General features: G+C 41.0%; 1 protein-coding gene across 1 annotated transcript in view; it reads left to right on the forward strand.

Annotated features, from left to right (window-relative positions):
* Positions 1-6,423: 6,423 nt before the first annotated feature.
* The window catches only part of CLDN10 (claudin 10), a 100,608-nt gene continuing 83,363 nt past the window's right edge, over positions 6,424-23,668 (forward strand). The window contains exon 1 of the mRNA XM_033843598.2: positions 6,424-6,637. Within this exon, the coding sequence (XP_033699489.1) occupies positions 6,424-6,637 (214 nt within the window). The remainder of the gene's footprint in view (positions 6,638-23,668) is intronic.

The following is a 23,668-nucleotide window of genomic DNA, read 5'->3' on the forward strand; positions in this document are numbered from 1 at the left end:
GACACCAAAAACAACGGGAACTACAAACCCACAGCCTGTGAAAAGGAGACCCCAAACACAGTAAGTTAAGCAAAATGAGAAAATAGAGAAACACAAAGCAGGTGAAGGAGCAAGGCAAAAACCCACCAGACCAAACAAATGAGGAGGAAATAGGCAGTCTACCTGAAAAAGAATTCAGAGTAATGATAGTAAAGATGATCCAAAATCTTGGAAATAAAATGGAGAATATACAAGAAACGTTTAACAAGGACCTAGGAGAACTGAAGAGCAAACAAACAATGATGAACAACACAATAAATGAAATTAAAAATTCTCTAGATGGAATCAATAGCAGAATAAATGAGGCAGAAGAACAGATAAGTGACCTGGAAAATAAAATAGTGGAAATAACTACCCCAGAGCATAATAAAGAAAAAAGAATGAAAAGAATTGAGGACAGTCACAGAGACCTCTGGGACAACATTAAACACACCAAACTTTTGAATTATAGGGGTTCCAGAGGAAGAGAAAAAGAAAGGGACTGAGAAAATATTTGAAGAGATTATGTAGTTGAAAATTTCCCTAATATGGGAAAGGAAATAGTTAATCAAGGCCAGGAAGTGCAGAGTCCCATACAGGATAAATCCAAGGAGAAACACACCAAGACACATATTAACCAAACTATCAAAAATTAAATACAGAGAAAAAATATTAAAAGCAGCAAGGGAAAAACAACAAATAACATATGAGGGAATCCCCATAAGGTTAAAAACTGATTTTTCAGCAGGAACTCTGCAAGCCAGAAGGGAGTGGCAGGACATATTTAAAGTGATGAAAGGGGAAAACCTACAACCAAGATTACTCTACCCAGCAACTATCTCATTCAGATTCCACGGAGAAATTAAAACCTTTGCAGACAAGCAAAAGCTAAGAGAATTCAGCACCACCAAATCAGCTTTACAACAAATGCTAAAGGAATTTCTCTAGGCAGGAAACACAAGAGAAGGAAAAGACCTACAATAACAGACCCAAAACAATTAAGAAAATGGTAATAGGAACATACATATCAATAATTGCCTTAAATATAAATGGATTAAATGCTCCAACCAAAAGACATAGACTGGCTGAATGGATACAAACACAAGATCCACATATATGCTGTCTAAAAGAGACCCACTTCAGACCTAGGGACACAAACAGACTGAAAGTGAGGGAATGGAAAAAGATATTCCATGCAAATGGAAATCAAAAGAAAGCTGGAGTAACAATTCTCATATCAGACAAAATAGACTTTAAAATAAAGACTATTACAAGAGACAAAGAAGGACACTACATAATGATCAAGGGGTCAATCCAAGAAGAAGATATAACAACTGTAAATATTTATGCACCCAACATAGGAGCACCTCAATACATAAGACAAATGCTAACAGCCATAAAAAGGGATATCGACAGTAACACAGTAATCGTAGGGGACTTTAACACCCCACTTTCAACAATGGACAGATCATCCAAAATGAAAATAAATAAGGAAACACAAGCTTTAAATGATACATTAAACAAGATGGACTTAATTGATATTTATAGGACATTCCATCCAAAAACAACAGAATACACTTTCTTCTCAAGTGCTTATGGAACATTCTCCAGGACAGATCATATCTTGGGTCACAAATCAAGCCTTGATAAATATAAGAAAATTGAAATCGTATCAAGTATCTTTTCTGACCACAACGCTATGAGACTAGATATCAATTACAGGAAAAAATCTGTATAAAGTACAAACACATGGATGCTAAACAATACACTACTTAATAACCAAGAGATCACTGAAGAAATCAAAGAGGAAATCAAAAAATACCTAGAAATAAATGACAATGAAAACATGACCAACCAAAACCTATGGGATGCAGCAACAGCAGTTCTAAGAGGGAAGTTTATAGCAATACAGCTCTACCTCAAGAAATAAGAAATATCTCAAGTAAACAACCTAACCTTACACCTAAAGCACTTAGAGAAAGAAGAACAGAAAAACCCTAAAGTTAGCAGAAGGAAAACAATCATAAAGATCAGATCAGAAATAAATGAAAAAGAAATGAAGAAAACAATAGCAAAGATCAATAAAACTAAAAGCTGGTTCTTTGAGAAGATAAACAAAATTGATAAACCATTAGCCAGATTTATTAGCAAAAAAAGGGAGAAGACTCAAATCAATAGAATTAGAAACGAAAAAGGAGAAGGAACAACTGACACTGCAGAAATACAAAGGATCATGAGAGATTACTACAAGCAACTATACGCCAATGAAATGGACAACCCGGAAGAAATGGACAAATTCTTAGAAGAGCACAACCTTCTAAGACTGAACCAGGAAGAAATAGAAAATATAAACAGACCAATCACAAGCACTGAAATTGAAACTGTGATTAAAACTCTTCCAACAAACAAAAGCCCAGGACAAGATGGCTTCACAGGCAAATTCTATCAAACATTTAGAGAAGAGCTAACACCTATCCTTCTCAAACTCTTCCAAAATATAGCAGAGGGAGGAACATTCCCAAACTCATTCTACAAGGCCACCATTACCCTGATACCAAAACCAGACTAAGATGTCACAAAGAAAGAAAACTACAGGCCAATATCACTGATGAACATAGATGCAAAAATCCTCAACAAAATATTAGCAAACAGAACCCAACACCACATTAAAAGGATCATACACCATGATCAAGTGGGGTTTATCCTAGGAATGCAAAAATTCTTCAATATGCACAAATCAATCAATGTGATACACCATATTAACAAACTGAAGGAGAAAAACCATATGATCATCTCAATAGATGCAGAGAAAGCTTTCGACAAAATTCAACACCCATTTATGATAAAAACCCTCCAGAAAGTAGGCATAGGGGGAACTTACCTCAACATAATAAAGGCCATATATGACAAACCCACAGCCAACATTGTTCTCACTGGTGAAAAACTGAAATCATTTCCTCTAAGATCAGGAACAAGACAAGGTTGTCCACTCTCACCACTATTATTCAACATAGTTTTGGAAGTTTTAGCCACAGCAATCAGAGAAGAAAAAGAAATAAAAGGAATCCAAATTGGAAAAGAAGTAAAGCTGTCACTGTTTGCAGATGACATGATACTCTATATAGGAGAATCCTAAAGAGGCTACCAGAAAACTACTAGAGCTAATCAATGAATTTGGTAAAGTTGCAGGATACAAAATTAATGCTCAGAAATCTCTTGCATTCCTACACAGTAATGATGAAAAATCTGAAAGAGAAATTAAGGAAACACTCCCATTGACCACTGCAACAAAAAGAATAAAATACCTAGGAATAAACCTACCTAAGGAGACAAAAGACTGGTATGCAGAAAACTATAAGACACTGATGAAAGATACAAACAGATGGAGAGATATACTATGTTCTTGGATTGGAAGAATCAACACTGTGAAAATGACTATACTACCCAAAGCAATCTACAGATTCAATCCTTATCAAACTACCAATGGCATTTTTCACAGAACTAGAACAAAAAATTTCACAATTTGTATGGAAACACAAAAGACCCGGAATAGCCAAAGCAATCTTGAGAAAGAAAAATGGAGCTGGAGGAATCAGGCTCCCAGACTTCAGACTATACTACAAAGCTACAGTAATTGAGACAGTATGGTACTGGCACAAAAACAGAAATATAGGTCAATGGAACAGGATAGAAAGCCCAGAGATAAACCCATGCACATATGGTCACCTTATTTTTGATAAAGGAGGCAAGAATATACCACGGAGAAAAGACAGCCTCTTCAATAAGTGGTGCTAGGAAAATTGGACAGCTACATGTAAAAGAATGAAATTAGAATACTCCCTAACACCGTACACAAAAATAAACTCATAATGGATTAAACACCTAAATGTAAGGCCAGACACTATAAAACTCTTAGAGGAAAACATAGCCAGAACACTCTTTGACATAAATCACTGCAAGATCCTTTTTGACCCATCTCCTAGAGAAATGGAAATAAAAACAAAAATAAACAAATGGAACCTAATGAAACTTCAAAGCTTTTGCACAGCAAAGGAAACCATAAACAAGACGAAAAATCAACCCTCAGAATGGGAGAAAATATTTGCAAACAAAGCAACTGAGAGAAGATTAAACTCCAAAATTTATAAGCAGCTCATGCAGCTCAATATCAGAAAAACAAACAACCTAATCCAAAAATTGGCAGAAGACCTAAATAGACATTTCTCCAAAGAAGATATACAAATTGCCAACAAATACATGAAAGGATGCTCAACATCACTAATCATTAGATAAATGCAAATCAAAACTAAAATGAGGTATCACCTCACACCAGTCAGAACGGCCATCGTCAAAAAATCTACAAACAATAAATGCTGGAGAGGGTGTGGAGAAAAGGCAACCCTTTTGCACTGTTGGTGGGAATGTAAATTGTTACAGCCACTATGGAGAACAGTATGGAGGTTCCTTAAGAAACTAAAAATAGAACTACCATATGACCCAGCAATCCCACTACTGGGCATATACCCTGAGCGAACCATAATTCAAAAAGAGTCATGTACCACAATGTTCACTGCAGCTCTATTTACAATAGCCAGGACATGGAAGCAACCTAAGTGTCCATCGACAGATGAATGGATAAAGAAGATGTGGCACATATATACAATGGAATATTACTCAGCCATAAAAAGAAACGAAATTGAGTTATTTGTAGTGAGATGGATGGACATAGAGCCTGTCATACAGAGTGAAGTAAGTCAGAAAGAGAAAAACAAATCCCATATGCTAACACATATTTATGGAATCTTAAAAAAAAAGGGGGGGTGGTTATGAAGAACCTAGGGGCAGGACGGGAATAAAGACGCAGACCTACTAGAGAATGGACTTGAGGACACGGGGAGGGGGAAGGGTAAGCTGGGATGAAGTGAGAGAGTGGCATAGACATATATACACTACCAAATGTAAAATAGATAGCTAGTGGGAAACAGCCACATAGCACAGGGAGATCAGCTCGGTGCTTTGTGACCGCCTGGAGGGGTGGGATAGGGAGGGTGGGAGGGAGACGCAAGAGGGAGGAGATATGGGGATATATGTATATGTATGGCTGATTCACTTTGTTATAAAGCAGAAACTAACACACCATTGTAGAGCAATTATACTCCAATAAAGATGTTAAAATAAATAAGTAAAATAAAAAATTAAAAAAATAAAATAAAATATGGCCTTTGAATTATGACTAAAGAACAAGAGATTAGAAAAAGAAACAGGAAGATTTGAAAAAGAATAAAATGGAACTTCCAGAATTATTTTAAAAAGGAGAGTAATAGAAATTAGAAACTCTGGATGTGTTAACAGCAGATTATATATAGTTGAAGAAAAAATTTAAAAATTAGAACATATGTCTGAAAAAATTCCCAGAATTCATCATGGAGCAATAAAGAAGTAAATAATGTTAAAGAGATTTTGAGACATAGGACCAACTAAAAAAATAGAGCTTGTCAGAGTCACAGAAGGAGATAAAGAAAGGATAGGGACAGACGTGATATCTGGAGAAGGAAGGGACTAATGGTTGTCCAGAATTGATGAAAGCAATGAATCATCAGTTTCAAAAAGCTCAGTAAATCCCAAATACGATTTTTTTTAAATCCACACTTAGAAAATTAGTGAAACTGCCAAAACCAAAGACAAAGACAATCTTAAAACCAAAGAGAAAATACAGGTTAACCTCCAAAGAAATGACAAATCAGACGCTCGAGTTCTCAAAAACAACAATGGAAGCCAAATGAAAACAGAATTATATCTTCAAAGTACTGAGTCGAAATGAATGTGTAACCCAGCAAAATTCATTTAATGAAATACTGTATTCTGCTGTACTAATTAATGAGCCATAGCTACATTGCTGAACATAGATGAATTTCACAAACATAATGTGTGAAAAAATTGGTTACAGAAGAAAGCCGCGCTATGATTCCATTTATATAAGATTCAGAAGCACGCAAGACTAAAGCAATGGGTCAAAGAAGCCTTAACTGTTACTGTATAATTTGTACTTTGTAATATCTCGTCCCTGCATGGTTCATTAAGCTTCAGGCTAACAGAAAATTAAATATTAACTATGTGGCAGGAAAAAAATCTGCGAACTCAAAACCTTCAGAATCCATCTACAAACTTTTAGTAAATATCCATGTAGGAAGTTAGAAAGATCGTCTTAGGCTACCTTTAAAATGCCATCAGTAAATCAGACTTTATCCTAAGTTCTGGTCCTTCCTCAGGCCACCCGAGCATGAAGTACTGTCACCTGCCCGCATTAACTTGCTGCAACACTGGTCCAAGCGGGTTGTGTCCGCTGCATGCCTAGACCACTGCAGCGATCTGTCCGGACAGTGTCCCTGGAGACGCCTGAGCGACATGTCCAGGGCACAGATCTCGGCTCTGGTGTTTGGCGTCGGGGGCTTTGGTGCTCTCGTCGCTGCCACCGCATCCAATGAGTGGAAAGTAACTACCCGAGCATCCTCGGTGATAACGGCCACTTGGGTTTACCAGGGTCTGTGGATGAACTGCGCAGGTAACGCGTTGGGTTCTTTCCATTGTCGACCGCACTTTACTATCTTCAAAGTAGAAGGTAAATATAATAGCTTTGTTTGGGGTGGAGGTAAAATGTCACTTTTCCCCTCACTGTGCTGAAGAGTCCGTATACAGTTGGCTGTTAACTCTGAGTACTTAATCCAAGTGCCAAGATTTGCCTAGGAGGGACGGGGTGTATGAATGCTGACTGAAAGAATTAAATCATGTCTTTCATATGGCAAATAACTGCATGGATCTTTTAGAAATACCTAATGCGAATAATCGACTCCAAAGGAAAGGGCAGAAGTGACTGGCTTGTTTTAAAACAGGTTTTGATTTGCCTTGTGTCATGGAGGACACCATATATATACATATGGTAAACACACGCCGTCAGTAGATCATACGTTGTACTGTTTTGTTTTTGTGGCCTCACCGCGCGGCATGCGGGATCTTAGTTTCCTGACCAGGGATGGAACCCATGCCCCTGCAGTGGAAGCACAGAGTCTTAACCACTGGACCGCCAGGGAAGTCCTGATCATATGTTATCCTAAGTCCCTGTACTTCCTCAGGCCATTCTAGCATGAAATCCATACACATACGTGTCTATATTCACAGTGATAGAAACATATGAGAAGATGGACAGTGTTGAGAGATGTAGGGGTTTTTAAAGGGGTTTCCATATTTTTTTAAAAAATCGTGTTTAGTGATAATACAGCAGAGCAAGAAAATTTTAAAAAGTAGTTAAGAGGGCTTCCCTGGTGGCGCAGTGGTTGAGAGTCCGCCTGCCGATGCAGGGGACACGGGTTTGTGCCCCGGTCCGGGAAGATCGCACGTGCCGCGGAGCGGCTGGGCCCCTGAGCCATGGCTGCTGAGCCTGCGTGTCCGGAGCCTGTGCTCCACAGCGGGAGAGGTCACAGCAGTGAGAGGCCCGCGTACCGCAAAAAAAAAAAAAAAAAAAAAAAAAGTATGTAGACAAGCTTTCAATGTTAGGCATACTAGAAACTATTAGAAACTGTGTATTTTAAAGAGGGAAAAATTGTAAGGGCATTTTCAGTATAATCTATAAGAATATCAAATCATTATATTGTACACCTGAAACCAATATAATATTTAAATCAACTAGACTTCAAAAAAAGCCATTTTCACACAACAGGATACCTCCAGGGCAACAATTATTTGCTATTTGCTTGTATGTCATTATAAGAATCGCTACCTGCCCCTGCTTTCTGCCTATTTGATTATGTTTACAAATCAGCCGCAGGTGGTGGGTTTATTACATTAAAAATTGCCCCTGGTGTTTTATAATATATAGACTTTTCACAATAAAATGGCAACACTGTACCCTGGCCCCAATAAAGGAAATGAAATCAAATTTTAACTAGGAAGTTACTAAAGCATCATATTTTATGGGATTTTGTGTCAAGTATTCACGTCATTAGTCCACAGTGCGTGCCAAAGGATGAAGAGAGGATATTTAGTTAAATCCAGGAGAGTCTAATGACAATAAAGGGAAGTGTTCAAGCTTGGACACCTCAGTTAGGCCTCCAAGTAACATGGACTTTCCTGAGCACCCATTAGAGGAATCAGTGCTACTCTCTCTTCAGTCCCAGCTTCTAAACTTATTTAGGATATTTCAAAATTCTCCTTCTACTACGGAAGGTTTCCCTAGGTGCAGGGAAAATTGTAAAAAGAGAAGAGTATTATGGGGACACTGTTGTCATTCCACAGACCTCTTGGCCCATTCCCACCTTGAGGCAGCAGGTAGAAGTTATGTCATGCGGCTAAGTGTATTTTTTTGTTCTCTACTGGGTTCATTCTATATATATATATATATTTATATATATATATTTATATTTATATATATATATTTATATATATATTTATATATATGTATGGTGTTATTACCCTTCATTCTCTATTCCTTAATGAAACCGAGTTATTGTGAAAAATAGGTGTTCAACCTTAGCTCCAAAGTGGGCTAATTAATGAACAGTGTTGACAGTGGTCCAAATAACCTTCCACCTTAAAACTTTATCCTCTTGATTTTGTTTCTCAGTAGTAAAAATAATGTATTCTATGTCTGCTCTGTACCCTGCACACGAGAGGTAATTTGGAAAACCTTGTCCACTGACAATGCTTCAATTAGAATTTGTAAAATTCATTTAACATCATCTTTCTACTTCCTTCATCCTGAATCAAAATCTTTAGCAAAGATACAGGTTACTACAGAAATCTATATTCAACATCAGGAACACTGATTCATATTTCCAAGAAAATGGACACTCACCAATTTAGATGTCCTCATTCACACGGAGTCATTGCTGATGAGGCCGGTTGCTTTTCCTTTATTCTTATTTGAAAACACAACAGTGGGGTGTTGGGAAGCTTTCTATGCCAGTAGGCTCTCAATCATCATAATAATTCCAAATTAAGAAAAAAACTCAGAAGCCAAAGGGGAATGAAAATGGTTATAGTGTGTTTTAAAATAATAAATTGATTTAAACCTACATTGTCAATTTGAGACAAATCTTCTTAGACTTAGGCCACATTAAGCCTCCTCTAAGAAAGAACAACAGAAAATCTTTTTAAACTGCTAGATTTTTTTTTTTCCTTGCTGGTTACATAACTTCACTGTTAAAGTCATACCTTCTTGTTGCTAACTAACCCTCTTAGATGACCCAGTATAGCTACAGTTTTTTAGGAACCCATTTACATTAGTAGTGACTACAACCTTAAAAGATTTGATGTAAGCCAGCATTTCGCTGGACAAGGGGCATTTCCAGTTGTGAAAAACACAGGCCCCCTTCAACTATAGTTCTGTGGAATCCATTTCAGGACAACACCATAGGGACACTTGTAATTCAATCCTCATTGTGGACTGAAAACTTCTTGACTCAATTTCAAAAGCAATTCACTATCTTTAGATGCAATAGCCACTCTAGGCTGTGTCTCTTGTTTTGTTGTGTTGTGTTTTTCTCTCCTCTCGATGTTAGTAGAGTTTTAACTGTGAAAGCAAAGCATCTCTCACAGGGAGAGCAGCAGTAATTTCTGACGGGGAAGGCTGGATCCAGAAAGCATTGCTCCAAGGAGAGAGTAAAGCTGAGTCATGGTCGCCTCGAGGGCAGGGACCTGGTCTGTGATGTTCTCCTTGTGCTCCAAGCACACAATGGGCTCTGGATACATATTTGCAAAATGACTGAATGAACAAAATAATGAGGAGACAGATAGTTTGTGATGAGGGCAAGATTGTATTCCTGCAACAAAAAGGAAGATGACTGGATGGTAATTCAGCAGATGGAGCTTCAAGTTCTGACTTTTTTATTAACTAGTCTTAAGACCTTGACTTTGGTAATGAAACTCTGTGCCTCATTCATAACTTTCTTCCCCCTTATATTGAAAGAGCTGGATGCCAGGAGTCCCTTAAAGCCCGTTTCAACTTGAAGTTCACTCAAGAGCTTTACAATCCTTCACCACTTCGCCATAGAAGTTCACTGAAGGATGATGACTGTAATAGGGTCCTCTAACATTATTCCTCCTGAGAATTGTCCCTCTTTTTCTCCACTTATCTATTATCTTGCTGGCTTCCTGGATCCTGACAGTATAGAATCTTATCTGCATCTGAGTGGAGATAGGTCTGAATGATCTCAAACGACCATATGACACTTAGTGAAGGTGGACCTCTCCTCATCTGCCTATCCTTCACCTCTCTCCCCGTCCCCTCAACAGCCAGGCCATAAAGATAGGGGAAAGGAATGGCATTTGCTAAAGAAAAGAGGTTTCTGTGGATGTTTATTCTCACATAGGGAACAGGTGGGAATCATCTGATGTCATAACTTTAGATTTCTTCCTGGTTGAAATGTGTGCCTTAGTCTATGACTAAGTAACAGTAGCACATTTAAATTTCAAACAACAGTAATAATAAATGAAAACTAATTACAGCCTCAGTGAGGGAAAATTGACTTGAATAATTAAGATGTTTCAAAAATATTTTCAAAATAACACATTTGATAGATCTCTGCAGCCTTAGAAGGCATTTACCTTTAATCTCAAGATAGGTGTCCATTTGCTAAAATCCTGATTGCTTTCTGAGACTTAATTTTGTTAAATAAACCTAAGGTTAATTTTCATTCAGAGTGATTTTCTTGTTGTGATCCAAATGCATGTAAAGTTATCTAAAAGCATGTAGAAAAGCTCAAGTTCTGTCTTTGGCAGTTCTCACCCCAAAAGAAGTGTAAGAAACATTTAGTGCGTTCTTATCCCAACAAAAAAAATGGCATAGTTTTATGTTTACTGACACAATCAATGACCCAAGGTAGGTGAATTGTATTTTCCCAGTAGACTCTGGACAGGAGGAGCCGCCAGAAAGTTGTCTCTATGCCAAGAGGATTGGACCCACGTGCTGAAACATGCCCACACCTTGTGGCGGTGAGGATGGTACCAGAGCCCAGGCAGCCCACAAGTGGACCTGGTCCTAAGTCAGTCTGCTGCAGGGTGTTCAGAGGTTTTCAGGACAGCCTGTGTCCATCAGTAGCTCCTCTCTTAGAGGCCAGGACCTTATCTTACTTATCCTGGTATCCTCAGCACCCACCATTATGGCTGGCTCCAGGCAGGCTCTCAATAAAATTTGTGGATTGAACAAATGGAAGAAGAAATCAGCATTTAATAGATGCATAGGGACTCTCCTCTCATGTCACCAAGCTCTGGCAAAAGGAGAAGCCCTAGGGAAGTGCATAGTTGAAGAGCCATGAGTGTTTTTTATGGTGAGATTCAAGAAGCACTTTTCAAAGTGCTTCAAGTGCACTTTTCAAGAACGATTTAGAACCTTGCTTCTAGAAGTGTGGTCCTCAGACCAGCAGCATCTATGTCACTTGGGAGCTTGCTAGACATGCAGACTCTCAGGCCCCACCACAGACCCATAGAATCAGAATCTGCACTTTAACAACATCTCCAGGTGTCCCCCAAGCACATAAAAGGGTGAGAAATTCTGCTTAGAGTCTGAATCTTTGAGTCTAGACTTTGAGTGTGATGGACTCACCATTTACTAACTAAGGGTCTTAATCTCCCTGTGCTTCAGTTTTCTTACTTGTTAAATGGCGATGAAACGAGATAACACAGACGAGACGCACACCATAAAGGGTAGCAATCATTCTTATCAATACAGATTTCAGTGCCTGGAGAGCTCACATCTCAGTGGCAGGAAGGTGACCGTTACTTCCACTCCATCTATTTGTTTCCAGCCAGGACTGCAGTAGCTGCTTCCTGGAATCCAGAACCTAATAGAAGGATGACTCTGACGCCTTGTTGCATGTCTTATGTCATATTTATAACAAAGCAAAGGCTGTTGTGCTCATTAGACTACAGTTTATGCTTATCCTACTGGTTAGGATTTACTGTACCTTATAAGGCAAGACCACACTGCATCCAGAAGTCAGGTTCTCACCACAGACGTGGGCCTCTTCATTTTGTCAATCATATGTTGCATCTGCTGGAGATGAGGAGAAAAGGCCCATTTCGGGCTCCATGGTGGGAGATAGAGCTTCACCAGAACTAAGGTGCGTTTGTATGCTGGGCAGTCAAAAAATGGACAAAGTTTACTCAAATATTCCTGGCCCTAAGAACTGGGGAAAATTTTGTGACAGACAGTTTAATATATTGATTTGAATCATATTTGCATTTTACAAAGTGCTTTCACATATATTATCATATTTATCCAAAAGATGGTATAATCCCCATTTTACAGACAAAATATCTGAGACTCAACAGGAGAATGTATTTATAACTTTGTATGGTCGTCTATAGAGCTTTTGGGGAAATGTTCAGCATTCTGTACCAGCCCCAAACCTGCGTTTAAGTCCTAGCTCTGCCGTTAATTTCTTGTGTGCCCTTGGATAAGTCACTTAAATTCACTTTGTTTCCCTTTCTTATCTATAAGATGATGATGATGTGTAGAAAAGCCTCAGGCGTATTTCTCTCCGGGCCCACTGCTCCTCTCTCGCTCATTGCCCGTCCGACCGCACGTGCGGCAAGCTGGCGCTCCTGAGTCTCCTCTGCTCGATTCCCTTACAGACTAACTCGCATCCTCAAGGGGATGAACTCAAAGGACACCTGAGCAAAGAGCAAACTGGGGTTGGTAGTTTTAAAACATACTGCCGCTGTGCGTTTTTAAGTAATTCCAGAGCACTTCAGAAAACAGTATTGCTCTTAGACAAAGCCAGGATAACTGATCTGAATTTCAGGGGAAAATTAAGAATTTTTTAATTGTTTCTTAAGAAAATTAAGAATTGATCTACAATTAAGCTTTGCGTAGATTTTTGTACACATTATAGGAAAAACTGATGACCCAAAATTAACAATTTGGTAAAAATGGCTATGATGCCATATTACAACTACAGAAGGAACCCTGTAAGTAGTTAAGTCACTTATTCATTAATGAGTTCCTTTCATCAAAGCATTCGTTAGATTCCCAGCACAGAATATAGGTTCTGGGGGCTCAGTGAGGAAAGCACAGGGGCCTATCTCCGTGGATGTGCTGCTTAGAGGGCGATGATCATTTAGCAAACGATTATCCCAGAACGATAAGTGCTATCTGGGGTTAAGTTCAGGGCATAGGCAGACTTCCCAGAAAAGCCAGTGCTTGAACTGTCTTGAAAGATGGGTAGAAGTTCACCCAGGAGGAAGAAAGGGGGGGCATTTCGGGTCACGGGACTCATCCTGCTCTACAACTTATTAACTGCGTGACACCAGGCAAAATGCTTAACATATGAGCTCCCCCGTCTGTAAAATGGGAGTAATATTATCTACTTCAGAGGGTGGTGGTGAGGATGAAGTGAGTTAATTTGTGTAGAGCGTTCAGAGCAGGGCCTGGCACGTACGAGCAAAGACCTCCAAGCAGAAAGGAGCCGAGCGCCTCAGGGACCAGCGAGCACATTGGAAAGACTCCACGTGGATGTGCGGGAGGACGTCAAGATGGGGTGCAGGTGCACACGGAGGGGGACTTGCAAAGGGACCTGTAAGCTCTATGAGGGGATTTCGACTTTGTCTTAGAGGAGCCGGAAAGCCATTGAAACATTTTGAGCAGAGAATCCCTGACGGGACTTGCATTTCAGAAAGATCCTGCAGTATTTCATGTGAGAACCTGAACCTCATGTGAGGGCAACAGTGGGAACAGACAAGGAAGGTACTTAGAGGTAGAACTGATAAGACCGAGTAACTTGGTGACTCATGAGGGATGAAGGGGTCACGGGTGCTCCGAGGTTCCTGCCCAGAGACTTGGGGGCAGTGGAAGGGGAAGCTGGCTGCAGAGCAGGTCCCACCCTAAGTTCCATCCCTTCTCCCAGGACAGTATTTTCCAATACATACAAAGATCTCAAGCAGTCAGATTCTCAACTTAATGTTTGGCTTTAAAAATCGATTGGATAGAATGAGAGAGAATAGTTAGACTGAATTTAATTAAAAAAAAAAAAAGCTGTGCTTCTTAGACGTTTAGTAAAAAACAACAGGAAAAGGTAGCAGCCATGAAGATTAATGCAATCCGAAGTGCCGATAATAGCATAAGAATGTCCACATTGGAAGGGTAATAGCCCCTCACTCCCGCATATTCCATAGTCAAATTGCACAGTGCTGGTCTTGGGCACCATATCTTAAGGAATGTGAATACAAACCACATTCATTGATGTGAGAGGAGGGTAACTAGGAAGACGGGAGGTCTTGAAATAAATTCACATGGGCAATTGTTTCATCTGGAAAAAAGGAAAAGAATATGGTGGGTAAGGGTGTGAGAGGGATGGAGGAATGGGAAGAAGATGAGTAGGACCCCTGGGTAGCTGTTACGAGGGAATCAGAGTTAGGGGCTCTCTGAAGAAGCAATTTCTATCAGAGTTGCCCAACAACGGAATGGTCTGTCCCACAAAGAACTGACTAGAAGTATCTAGAGGAGGCTGATGCTCCTCTACTAAAAAGGTGGTAGAAATAATTCCTGCATTGGTTGGGAAGACACACTGGGTAATCTCTAAAGTCATATCCAGTTTGAGATCTGAGATTCTGTGACTATATAAAAAGAAGAAGAAATAGTTAAACATCAGTATTCCTGACTTGCATACTGACTTAAATATTTTTGGACAACTCATGGGCTCCGAGCTGGTTGCTTGGGAACAAGGCAATAAAAAGACCTGTCTCTGCCCTGGAGATGTTCATAGCCTAGAAGTTAAAGTAGTAAAAGTCATAATACATATGTTATATTAATGTTATTATATTTAAATCAATATATTAATGTATGTTAGAATCAATGCAGTAAATATGCAATTCTCTATCTTGAACTGATATTTTTAAAGGTCCTAAGCAAACCCAAGGGATGTGCCCCCTAACCCTTCCCAGGGAAGGAATGACTGCTTCTAAATCCAGGCGTAGAGCTAAGTGCTGCTGGGCTGGGGGAATACGAGAGGACAAATCCTGCCTTTAACTGGATATCTTTGGATCAATATTTTTCATTTATACAAACCAAATATAGTCCATGTATAATAAGCAGACCAGTCACCCTACTGGGAGACAGATTTTCTCCAGAGCACAAAATGTGACAACACAAAATGTGGCAAGGTGGGCAGAGGAAACAGAAGGCTATTTTCTCCCTGTCTGACTACAGCAGATGCTCTCATTTACGCCCAACCTGCAAACCTCCAGCCAGTCGTGTTTGGGGATTTCAGCCTGCTCTGTAGGACTCTCCACGAAGCTGATTCTCTATTGCAGGGGTCAGGACCCTTCCTTGGCCCTGTGCCCTGGCTCTGTGCTCTTCCTGCTTTGCTCAGCCTCCCAGCTCCTGGAGATCAGCTGATGCCCACTCTCCTGCTGAAACCTGGACCTCAGACTCTCACTTTGTTCTGCTGGCTGATGTCTGGGTTCCAGGCAGTACAACTGTCTTATGACTGTCCTACCCGCTAATTGCAGCTTGCTTGGCCATTCAGTCCTGACCCAATGCCTGCTCTCAGCTCTGAGCTCCAGACCTGTCTGGTCTGCCCTCTGGCTCACCCATTTCCTCTGCTCTGAGTTCTGCTTCCTCACCAGAACATGGTCTTCTCCCACCCTGTGCCTCGGGAAGGACTGTTCTGCAAGCTGTGAGAACTGGGGGGGGACGGGAGAGGGCGAGGGAAGGAGCGAAGCAGGAATCACATCCACAGCCCAATTGATAAAGAGAATGCAGTTGGCGGTGGTCTTGGTAGGTGATGGAGCCACAAAGAGGAGCCCGCAGGCGCTATGAGAGAATTATCTGGAATCCATTTATATCATCTGGGAAAATACCCACGTTATCCTACTGACTCCCTCTATCCCAGATTCAAGTCAGTACTGGGAGGGTTTGGAGTCTGAGAGACATTAGCGCCCTCCGCAGGGAAATTCCTGTTCCAGCTGCAGCTCTTACGCTCTTCCTATAGTGGGGTCAGCAGGTTCTTAGTGAGTAGTACCCCAGCCTCTGCTCTGCAGGGTTCTTTCTGCTTCTGCCTCCTGCTCCTTCGTTAATCCCTCCTGGGAGTACTGGGGGTGAGGGTGGGGTGTGCCTTTAACCAAGGTGGTGAGCCATGCAGCTTGTGCTCCAATTACACTAGAATCATAAAACAGATTCACACCAGAGTGTTCACACCGCGTGGGCACACGCATGCACACAGACGCAGCTGGTTCTACAGCTAACTACACGTCTATACAAACTCTCACCCTGCAGACGCCTCTACACGTCACACTCACACACGCAACTTCACCATGTAGACATCTCCCACATATCCCACACCATAGTCATCAGAGTCAAAAGACAGACTTAGAGACCAAGATTATCGCAGACAGGAATGTGGACCCACTGAACAGAAACAGTTGAAGATCCCTGCTCCTCACGCCATAGTAGGAAATAATTCACATGGATCGGGGGTCAGCACAGAAAATTCAGCTCTCTGCCTCGTGCTCAAATGCCTCTCACAGGCCTATGGAGTGCCTAGAAATAACGTTTCATCACACTGTCATCTTCATCTCCCAGGTCCTACTTTAAATCATCTGAGCTCCTTGCAGGTCTTCCAGCTTCCTAAGTATTCCCTTGGGTGAAACTTCGTGTCTGGCACACTGATCCATAAAGATCAGTTTCCTTCTTTCTTCCCTCTAGAGCACAGACCTTGAAACCTGACTTTCAACAGTTTCCCTACCTGTAAAATGAGCATGATAATAATATCTCCCTTATGAAAAAAATTAAATAAGCTAATAAATGAGTTTGCTATTATTGCGGTTGTTTCCTCCAACGCAAATTCTAGCCTTCAAGACAGTTTCGAATCCTGATTTGGTCATCTTTGTATTCACCAACCTCCCAGTTTAGCGTCACCCAAAAGCCTTCAGCACACTCCCTGTGATCTCTGTGGAATTCCTCCCATAGAGGTAAAGACATCTTCCACCCAGTCCCACACTTGTCCCCAGATCTCCAAATCCAAGAGGATGCTGCACACGTTTCTCCTCCTTGCTTTTCCCAAACTGCTGATCCCACACCTTCTCAGTTGCCAAATTCCGCAGAATCTGCCTGCCCACCCTCCCATTCTCCCTGCGGGGAGGTCTGCCTTTTCTGTGGCTCAGCCTATGGCTTTCCATAGATTGGGATCAAATAGCAGGAAGACGTTTTCCGCTCTTTGAACTTGCTCTCAGATCACACTTGCAAAACAGAGCTTCCTCCAGTTTAATTCTGGGCTTCATTCAGCCCATTTAGAGAGCGCTCCCTCCGCGCCAGGCACAGAATTGACACAGAATCTCGCCTACTCCCCAGTGACCCTCAGCGTGGGGCGTTGCTGTAACCAGGCCTGGTCTACAGGTGGAGTAACCAGCGCTTGGAGAAGTTTCGTAACTTAATTTCTTGGCGAAGGTGGTGGCCATGGCAAGATTCATGCCAGACGGTGTGACTCCTGAATCCAAACACCTGATGGAAGGACTCCCCGCGGCCGCTTCCCAGCGAGAGGAATGCGTCACAGCAGTCCTGACTTGCCTTTCTCGTCCCCCTGCTTCCATCAACCTGGACTTTGTGCTTAACCTTTTCCCTAGTCTGTGCCTCTGCTCACACCGTGTGGGGCCAATGCCTTTCTTCATCACCCGCATCTCTCTCCTCCTTCCAACTCCACCTCCAGTGCCATCTCCCATGCAAAGCCTTTTCAACCTTCCAACCAGATAGGACCTTTGTCTCCATTGATCCCCCCCATAGCGCTTTGTACTTTTCTTTCTGTAATTTTGTTTTTCTGGCTTGGATTGTGGTTACTTGTGTCCTTGTCCTTTCCCACCTCTACGTTATAAGCCCCATGAGGACAGGGATTGAACAATTTCTTCCTCTCTCTTTCCCAGAAGATAAACTCCATGAAGTCCATGCTCTATAAGGTGTATGTCGAATTAGTGAGTTTTTTTATTGAGGTGAGTGAACGGGAGCGAGGACGGGCCCATAGGGCGTGGTTCACCATCCTTGGTACCATCACTGAGTCTGTCTGCATGGTGACCAGCCCCGTGTCTCTCCTTCTTGTCCAGCAGCACAGCACGATAGAAGTTTTGAAGCATCCTAGTAAACTCGTCAAAAGAGAAATTGTCTAATATGATGTTTCTTGCTCTTAGGGAATCATACGCTTCCTACTGGGAGCTTCTTGCTTTACTAAGAGCTCTAAAACCATCCCTTTAATTATCCATTCTAGAATTTATCTGGAGTTTGCTACCAAGCATACCAATGGCAATTTCTGAAATGTACCCTTTTGAAATTTGGGGCCTTCCCTTGACCCCTGCCCTTCTCCCTGGTCATTGCCTTCATTCTAAGGTCACATCTGGTCCTTTCATTCAGATGTTAACATTATGAAAAATCTTAGGCACCATTCACAGTGTTCCCTTTGGACCTTAGGAAACGGCTTGTATTTGAAAGGGGCAACGGAGAAATCAGAATGTGGTAAGAATGGCTCTGATTGTTCGGATTACTCTAACAGACTCACTCTCTGAGGACTTTCTATCCTCTGCGTGGTTCTGGGCTGAGTCCTTCTCTTGGTAATCAGTGACTCTGAGATACAGATGGAGCAGTTGGTCTTGTCCATGAATCCTCCAGCCATGCGTGACCACAGCCAGCAGAAAACAGAGCTCTGCGTCTCTTCATCCGATAGACTCTGCAGAGGGGCTGGGCGGCGGGGCCGTTTCTCTGAGGGTTTACTTTCTGCACGTTATAAGCAGCTGGGTAAAAAGGGCAGGGTGAGCACAAAGCACCACTCACTGCAAACAGACCAGATCACACGCCAGAACCTTCTCTAGATAGCCTGGTACCACCCGGGTTATCTGCGATACAAAGCATGTCCGAGGATGACTGTTTTGGAAAGAGTTGTTCTTTCACGGGTCTTACTTTCTTTTAACTCAAATAGTTGAGACGAGGAGTGGAAATCATTTTCCAACAGTTAGTTGTTTCCTTCCTGAATTTTTTTCCTGTCAGGATTTTCTCTTCGTTCCCTGTTCCCTGACCACACACACCCGACTGCTCAACTGTGCTTCACTAGCTTCTTAAAATATTTGTAATTATCTTCCATTATTAACTTAATTGACAGACCTTCTCTTCCTAAGAATCCTAAATCTGGATTCTTCCCTTAATCAGCCTGTAATCCTTTTTTCTTAGTTTTTTTTCTTATCTTTTTATTTTATATTGGAATACAGTTGGTTAACAATGTTGTTTTAGTTTCAGGTGTACAGCAAAATGATTCAGTTATACATGTATTCTTTTTCAAATTATTTTCCCATTTACGCTGTCACATAACATTGAGTAGAGTTCCGCGTGTGGCACAGTAGGTCCCTGTTGGCTGTCCATTATAAATACAGCAGTGTGTACATGTCAATTCAAACCCGCAGTCCCTCCCTCCTCCACACCCTTCCCCTTTGGTAACCATAAGTTCGTTCTCTAAGTCTGTGAGTCAGTTTCTGTTTTCTAAATAAGTTCATTTGTTTCGTTTTGTTTTGTTTTTAGATTTCACATATAAGCCATATCCTACGATTCTGTCTTTCTCCGTCTGACTTACTTCACTCAGTATGACAATCTCTAGGTCCATCCATGTTGCTGCAAATGACATCACCCTGATACCAAAAGCAGACAAAAATACCACAAAAAAAGAGAAAATGACAGGCCAATATCACTGACGAACATAGACACAAAAATCCTCAACAAAATACTAGCAATCTGAATCCAACATTACATTAAAAGGATCATAAACTATGATCAAGTGGGATTTATCCCAGGGATGCAAGGATTTTTCAATATCTGCAAAGAGTGTTCTGCCTATGTTTTCCTCTAGGAGTTTTATGGTTTCCGGTCTTACATTTAGGTCTTTAATACATTTTGAGTATAAGATAGAATCCAATCCTGTCTTATATCTTATACTTTTATTTTATATTTTTCTATGCGTAAAAGTTACGCTCTACACTACATCAGTCTATGGGAACAAATGCTATATCTTTACATTTCTGCCCCAGTTCAAATGGAATCCAGGCAGAAACTCCAGACTTTTCCGCGGGCCACTGCCCTGAATATCTCCGAGCTTCCTGGCAGTGCTTGTAATGATCTCATTTCGTGCTTGTTATTGTCTCAGGGGAGAACTCAGTTTCTTCTCGATAGGGCGCAAGTCCCACCACCACCAGCACCACCACGGCTCCACCTCAAACTCCATCAGCCTTTCCTCTAAGTGAACACACAAGGAGAGTAAAAGCTATGCATTCTATGCAAACATAGCTTCTAGAAAAGACTCCCAGGCATACCTCTCACAACAACACCACTGTGCACAAGCTCCTCCCACCTAGAAATCCAGTGCCCTCATTTCTCCTCAAGGTCATATTCCACCACTGCTGGCCTCTGCGTCCACCCTGTTTCCTCTTCCCTCCCTCCCTGTGTCACCTGCAGATACACTTGTCCCAAGGGTCCCAAGACGGAGACAATTTCAATTCACCTATGGGTAGGTGTTTCCCACAAAATACACCCACAGTCAGGATGGCCAAGTCAGGCTACCTTTTGATGTTGGTGCCACATTGGACCAAGACCTTGTCCCCTCCAACAATTTGAAGAAAATTGATGCTGAGACCATATCGCTGCTCAGGCTCCCCTTCTTCTCTCTCCTCCCTTTTATGGGGTTGATGGCAGGGTGGGAAGGGAAGTGCTGTCCTTTCTACACTCTGGCCTCATCTTAGAGGTTCAGTGGAGACGGTAGTACAGCAGGTGGTGTGTGAGGATGGAAAAATGGAAGTGGGATCTGGGGGATGATGTTAGTGTCCTAGTGCCTTTCAGAAAACTTGACTCCCATGAAAATTTGCGAATATGAATAGATATTGAGGGCAAAGATGCTGTCCAACTCCATAGGATATGTAATAATTACATGTAATGCAAAAGGACATTTGGGGGCCTAATTCTACCCCCTACTTTGCAATAAAGTTTGAATTCCAAGCCTCCAAGTCCAGTTAAAGAAAAATGCCCCTTTACAGAAACCAATGGCTAGTGGACTTTTTCTGCTAGTGGGACTAGGCCATTCTCTCTACAGTTTGCTCTGTACTGACCAGTCCCTGGAGCCGCAGAAGGAGATGAACATTCCTATTTCTAGAGGCTTTGATGATTCCTGAGCTCATCCTGTCTTCTTATACAACCTTTTGTGGTCCTCAGAGCCTGTGTCTCATTCTGGTTTCCAGAAAACAGACAACAGTGACAGCCTCAGGCAGGCAGTGGCCCCCTTGTTACTAGAAAGGCACTTCTCTTCTCCCCTCACGGACCAGCAAAGCCAAGGGCCTCCGAGGAAATGGTTCCCTTGAGTTCTTCTGCCTCCAGACTCCATTGGCTCTCATCCCCTTCATGAAGCCCATGATAGCTTCCCCGTTTCCCAGGGAATCTGCTTCCACAGCCTCTTGCAACTCCCTTATGGCATTTGTTACTGTCCACTCTGTTTTTTGGTTTTGGACAGTGGTGTGTTGGTAAATGTTAACAACCAGTGCTCCAAAAAAATATGAGTATAAATAGAGATATAATGATATAGATGCATATACACATATGCACATGCATGCACATGTAAATACATGTGTATGTTTATGATAGATTTTTACTGATATAAAGAATACATAGCACACAATTTACAAATAGTAATAAGATGCACAGTATTCATTATCATAAATTACATGTAGCCAGTTGATTCTCAAAGAATGCTTTTAGCTGAATTTTTGTATTCATGGCCAGCTAATTGTTGCAACTGATGAACAAGTGTAATTCCTACATGATCATTGCCTGATACATAACAAGTCATGTAAAAGCAAAACAACGAAGAAGCATGTTGGTATATCACCTGATAGTCAACGACACAAGTAACTTCTTTGGATAATAGTTTTGAATATTGGAAGAATATTTCCTCAAATTTTTTGTGCTATTCACAATGTAATGGCTTAGACATGACATCCTTTTCAGTTTAATCTACATTTTAAACATTTTCTACATCATTTTCTTAAATCTAGAAAACAAAAGGATGAGCAAAGTCCCAATTTGTAGCATTTGCCAATTTCTGTGGTGTCAATGGTGTAAAACCTTCCGCTACGGCAATTTCAAGCTACTAATGTTATGTCACTGAATGAGGAGTTGGGAAAATATGCAGACTAGCCCACAATTATACAGACATAGTCAACCTAAGATCCACAAGAGCACAGATAATTTAGGATGTGATATGTTTTGAGGATTTATTACCTTTGTTTTCAATATGATTTATTTAATTGTAAATTTAACCTTTTTAAAATGGCTGTGTTTAAAAACTGGCTTAGCAATTGGCTCTCGAGACCTGATAGGAGCCAGAGTAAGTCAGCCGCGGCACAGCACTGGTGATGGATGGATGGGCTCTATCTCCCCTGCTCGACCACAGATCTAGAAGGACAGGCTCCAATATCCAGTTGCCTTTTTTTTTCACAGCAGCAGCTTATACGTATCAGATATGACACGAAGATGTGGGAGACAGAGAGAAAACGTTTCCTCCTTTGGATCCACCTCATAGGTTATTAGACTTTCCCTCTCACTACTTTGTTTCTTACTATAACCCGTACATTTATTTCATTTTTCCTATTACATATTAGCTTCTTATAGCTGGGAACTCAGACTTACCCATGGTCCTGGACTCTTGGGAGTGAGGGCATATAATTAGACCTCCCCATTCCTTGATCTTTCCTATGATGGACAGTTTACCTTTGTCCAGTCATAATTCACCTCACTTACTATTGTTCTAATTCCTCCCTATTCAGAAACCCTGCTAGTTCTACTTTTCACATTTGATATGCATTGATTCCTTTCTCTTACCTTTGCTCCCAATCTCCTCTTGGAACTGAGATTGCATGGTCTTTGAGAGCTCATATCTTATCCTTTTCATCTTTATAATACCAACAAGTAGCAGAGTACTAGGAAAACAAGGCAGATTCAGTAAAAGACACTAGCTGGATGGATGAATGAAGTACATTAGAGGAAAGCCAGGGATTGCAAGAGTCACTGATGAAACAAGGAAGTTCTCTTTCTTTGGTCTTTAGCACTGGAGCCAACATTTCTTTTATCCAGAGAAGGAGAAACATTCATTTCCTCATTCATTCACTCTACAGATACTAATGGAGCCCCTTCATGTACTATTCCTTGTTTAGGCACTGGAGACACAATAGAAAACAAGGCAAAGATTCACTAACACCATATGTAAAAATAAGCTCAAAATGGATTAAAGACCTAAATGTAAGACCGGAAACCATAAAACTCCTAGAGGAAAACATAGGCAGAGCACTCTTTGACATAAATCATAGCAATATTTTTTTGGATCTGTCTCCTAAAGCAAGGGAATAGAAGCAAAAATAAACAAATGGGACCTAATTAAACTCAAAAGCTTTTGCACAACAAAGAATATCATGGACAAAACAAAAAGACAACCTACTGAATGGGAGAAAATAATTGCAAATGATATGACTGATAAGAGGTTATTATCTAAAATACATAAACGGCTCATACAACTCAACATCAAAAAAAAAAAGAAACAAACAGCCAGATTAAAAAAGGGGCAGAAGAACTGAACAGACATTTTTTCAAAGA

This window comes from Tursiops truncatus, chromosome 18, assembly GCF_011762595.2.
Source record: "Tursiops truncatus isolate mTurTru1 chromosome 18, mTurTru1.mat.Y, whole genome shotgun sequence".
In the NCBI taxonomy this organism is placed as follows: domain Eukaryota; kingdom Metazoa; phylum Chordata; class Mammalia; order Artiodactyla; family Delphinidae; genus Tursiops; species Tursiops truncatus.